General features: G+C 44.6%; 1 protein-coding gene across 1 annotated transcript; it reads left to right on the top strand.

Moving 5' to 3' along the window:
* The first annotated feature begins 2,103 nt into the window (after positions 1-2,103).
* LOC136451637 (uncharacterized) lies at positions 2,104-3,807 on the top strand. Its single transcript, XM_066452327.1, has one exon. It carries the CDS (start codon positions 2,104-2,106, stop codon positions 3,697-3,699), a length of 1,596 nt encoding a protein of 531 aa, XP_066308424.1. The 3' UTR covers positions 3,700-3,807.
* The last annotated feature ends 229 nt before the right edge of the window (positions 3,808-4,036 follow it).

Genomic DNA, 4,036 nt, shown 5'->3' with positions numbered 1-4,036 from the left:
ACTCCGTGCGGCGATCTGTAGAACGCGGTGGCCGCATCCATGATCAGCGTGGCCAAGCCCGATGCGCACAGCCAGCGCTGGAGCTGCATGGAGTTGCCGCCACCTGCAGCAGCGCCCACAGCGTCTCTTGGGCTTATGCCGATCGATCGAGACGGCGTCGTCGTCGTTGGTACAGAGCTGCAGGGTGGTCGACATGGCGGCAACGCGGCTGCGCTTGCTGTGTGTGGGGGATGTGGTCGGATGGGGCTGAGTAGTATTTATCGCCGGGCCGGTGTGTGTGCGCGCGCATACGGAATCTTGGCGACACACGCCACTACTACTACGCTTTCCTAATTCCTATCACAGTCAGGCATAGAAGGGACCGTTTTTGCGTGTGACCCTGCTACCTTGATCTTAGTGTAATCGCTGTAGGGGCTCCGGCCCCAGACACCCTGTTTGCTCAGTCTTTGCTACCACTGTCGTGGAGTGTTGCGAGCTCAACCTTTCCTATCTTGGTGAACATTGTTCTCTCACCCTGGGAGTGTCAAATGTGCCTTTTCGAGCCTCCCCACGTCGAGTTATAAAACAAATAATAAAGAAAAAGACCCGGAATGAGCGTACTTCCGAAAAAAGTTAGCCCGCCACGTCAATCAAAGGACTTAGGTGGTGTCTGGATCACTAGTCTAAGGACTAAAATTTAGCCTCTAAAACTTTAGTTTTGCTGGACTGTTTGGATTCATGGGCTAAACTTTAGTCCTTTAATCTACAATAACTGATTTATCCTCATTTAATTATCCATGCACGGCCATGCATGCGAGCGACAAGGGGTATGGGGCGTCCAGCGCCTGCCCTGAGGGAGTTTAGTCCAGTGTAGGGCTTTTTTGGAGTAAAAGATTTTAGCCCAGTTTTTAGCCATTTGATCACTTTTAGCCTCCCTGTTTGGATCCCTATGGCAATAAAAGGGTTAAAAGTGCAGGGCTAAAGTTTTTGCCATGTGATCCAAACGGTGCCTTAAACCCTGTTGGAAGATTTCACCACAAAAACCAAACCAGCTCATCAGTTCGCAAAAGTAAAAAAAAAAACAAAGTCAAATTAAGGTGAGGCCTCAATTCTTACATCAAATTTGAATACGTGATTCAAATCCGTGCACTTAAAATTTCCATCATGCTACAGATTTTAGTTTAATTGTTGAGTAAAGTTTGAGTTTTGAATTTAATTAAAATTAAAACACTACCTATTTAAACATAATATTAAGCCTGTATCTAAATTTCTAAAGCTAGCCAGGCCTAAACCACCCTTAGCCCGGTCCACCGTCCAACCCTTATGCACAACTACACCTATAAATCTTCTGCTAAAAAAAACTACACCTATAAATCTGGGCCATGAAACATAGCCCAACAAATTCAGAAGAAGGCACTCAAAGTCTCCTCCAACTCTGTTTGGAAAAAGTCCTTTTTACCTCCCTGAATTATTGGGCGGGTTCGTTTTTCCTCCCTCAACTCCAAAACCGGGCATTTAGACTCCCTGAACTGTTAAAACCGGACATGAAACCTCCCTATACCGCTTGTCAGGCCATTGAGGGCGGTCAAAATGTGCCCGTGACCACCTGTAACCCTAGCTGGGATTCTTTTTCTTTTCCCTCGAAGGCGGGCGGCTGGTGGGTGGTGCGCACGTGCCGTTGCAGTAGGCGGATCTGGTGGGTGTCCAGAGGATTCAGAAGGCCTTTGCTGCCACAAAGCGCACCAGGTTTGTGGAATCACACTCCTAATGAGTCAATTAGGCATAGAATAATTGTTTTTTTCTTGGATCTGGGTTCCCTGGGACTTGCTTTTTGGAGATCCATTGTTTATTAGGCATAGGAGACGAGGGCTACCAGTTTTTTTGGGTGCTCTTTACTTGCATCTACATTAGTGGATTAATGAAGGGGCACAGTGCCGGAGGCTCCCACATGAGTGGGGTCTGGGGAAGGGAAAAACTGAGGCAAGCCTTTCTCCCGCAAAATATACGGAGAGACTGCTTCGAACCCATGACCTGGTGACTCAGTGAGACAGCTCTCACCACTGCACTAGGCCTGCCCTTCAGTGGGATTAATGAAGGCGTATTATTTTTTAATGTATGTAGGCCATGGATGTGTCGGACTCACTGGCTGTGAGGTTCCGTTTTGGTGGAGAGTTTTTCAAAGATGGCAAGATACTGCATTATTTTTGGGGGAAGGCTGCAATGTCTTATATTGATCGAGACAAGATTTCTCTACTAGAGGTTGTGGGACGCTTGCGTGATCATTACAATGTACATGATGGAGTTTTATTGCATTGGTTATTTCCTGGTAAAGAGCTACATGATGGTTTGCGTGTACTGGTGGATGACAAAGTTTGCCAGTTCATGTCTGACTCCATTATGGACAGCGGAGTTGCAAATATATATGTTGAAGAGCCATCTGTTATTTCAGTGTCTGACGATGAGGGGAAGGGTACATACAAGAAGAAAGGCAAAGCAATTCAGGAAGAAGATTCAAGCTCAGGCTATGACAATGATTTCATAGGAGATACATGCTCATTTGGAGATGATGAAGAAGCCGCTGAGATTCTAAAGAAATTCAAAGAATTGAAGAAGTTGAAGAAAGGAGAACATGCTACACTCGATGATATCATTCTTGCAGAGAACATATCACAGCTAACAGAATATTTAGCCATTGAAGGGGAAGAAGATGGAACAACATATGAGGAAAGTGATGATGAAGAGTCAGTTGAAGAGGTTGGTACTGATGGGGAACTGAGAAGGAAGCCAAGTCATTATAGGAGGTTCAATGCACAGTTTTCAGTTCCTATATTTGAAATAGGGATGAAGTTCAGTGGCAAGGAGTTCAAGGAAGCTATCATAAAATATTGTCTAGCTAACAGAAAGGTAATAAGGTTCATAAAAGATGAACCAACAAGGGTAAGGGCTAAATGTGACTGGCAGCATTGTCCTTGGGTTTGTTTGTGTTCTAAGAATTCAAGAACAGATAGTTGGCAGATTGCTACATTCATTGATCAGCATACTTGTCCTCCTAGAATGGACAACAAGCATGTCACTGCCAGGAGGATAGCTGAGAAGTACGAGAACTTTATCATGGCAAACCCAACATGGAATATCACGAGGATGAAGAGTACTATCCAAGAAGAAATGTTTGTAGATGTAAGCATATCCAAGGTGAAGAAAGCAAAAGCTATGGTGATTCAGAAGGCCTTTGCTGCGACAAAGGGACGATATGAAAGGCTTTATGACTATCAACTGGAATTATTAAGGAGCAATCCTGGGAGCACGGTTGTAATTAACAAGGAGGATGATGTGGAGCCACCAATTTTTAGAAGGATGTACATATGCCTTAATGCTTGCAAGGAGGGATTCATAGTAGGGTGTAGGAAAGCTGTTGGATTAGATGGTTGTTTTTTTAAAGGAGCACTGAGTGGGGAACTTCTTTGTGCTATTGGAAGAGATGCAAATAATCAGATGTATCCCATTGCCTGGGCTGTGGTAGACAAGGAAAATAATGTCAATTGGGACTGGTTCTGTGACTTGCTATGCAGAGACATTCAGGTTGGTGATGGAAGGGACTGGGTATTCATTTCAGACCAGCAAAAAGGTATTCTCAATGCTGTTGAGAAATGGGCACCAGAGGCGGAGCACAGGAACTGTGCAAGACATATTTATGCCAATTGGAAAAAAAGAGTTCAGTGACAAAGAATGGCAGAAAAAATTCTGGGCATGTGCCAAGGCTCCCTGCATTATGCTTTTCAACCATGCAAGAGCCAGGCTAGCAGAAGACACTAGAGAAGGAGCTCAGGCAATCATGAAAACACACCCACAACACTAGAGCAGGGCCTGGTTCAAGTTAGGAAGCAACTATGATTCAGTTGATAATAATATGTGTGAGTCATTTAATAAGTGGATAGTAGAAGCTAGATTTTTTCCAATCATTACTATGCTTGAGGCAATCAGAAGGAAGGTCGTGATTAGGATTCAAGAGCAAGGGACCAAAGCAGATAGGTGGATGGGTGCCATATGCCCACATATC

The sequence above is a fragment of the Miscanthus floridulus genome, chromosome 5, assembly GCF_019320115.1.
Source record: "Miscanthus floridulus cultivar M001 chromosome 5, ASM1932011v1, whole genome shotgun sequence".
In the NCBI taxonomy this organism is placed as follows: Eukaryota; Viridiplantae; Streptophyta; class Magnoliopsida; order Poales; family Poaceae; genus Miscanthus; species Miscanthus floridulus.
This window is presented reverse-complemented; position numbering and strand designations above follow the sequence as displayed.

Excerpts from the sequence above, each read along its gene's own strand:
- LOC136451637 (XM_066452327.1), top strand. The coding sequence starts at position 2,104 with ATGGATGTGTCGGACTCACTGGCTGTGAGGTTCCGTTTTGGTGGAGAG.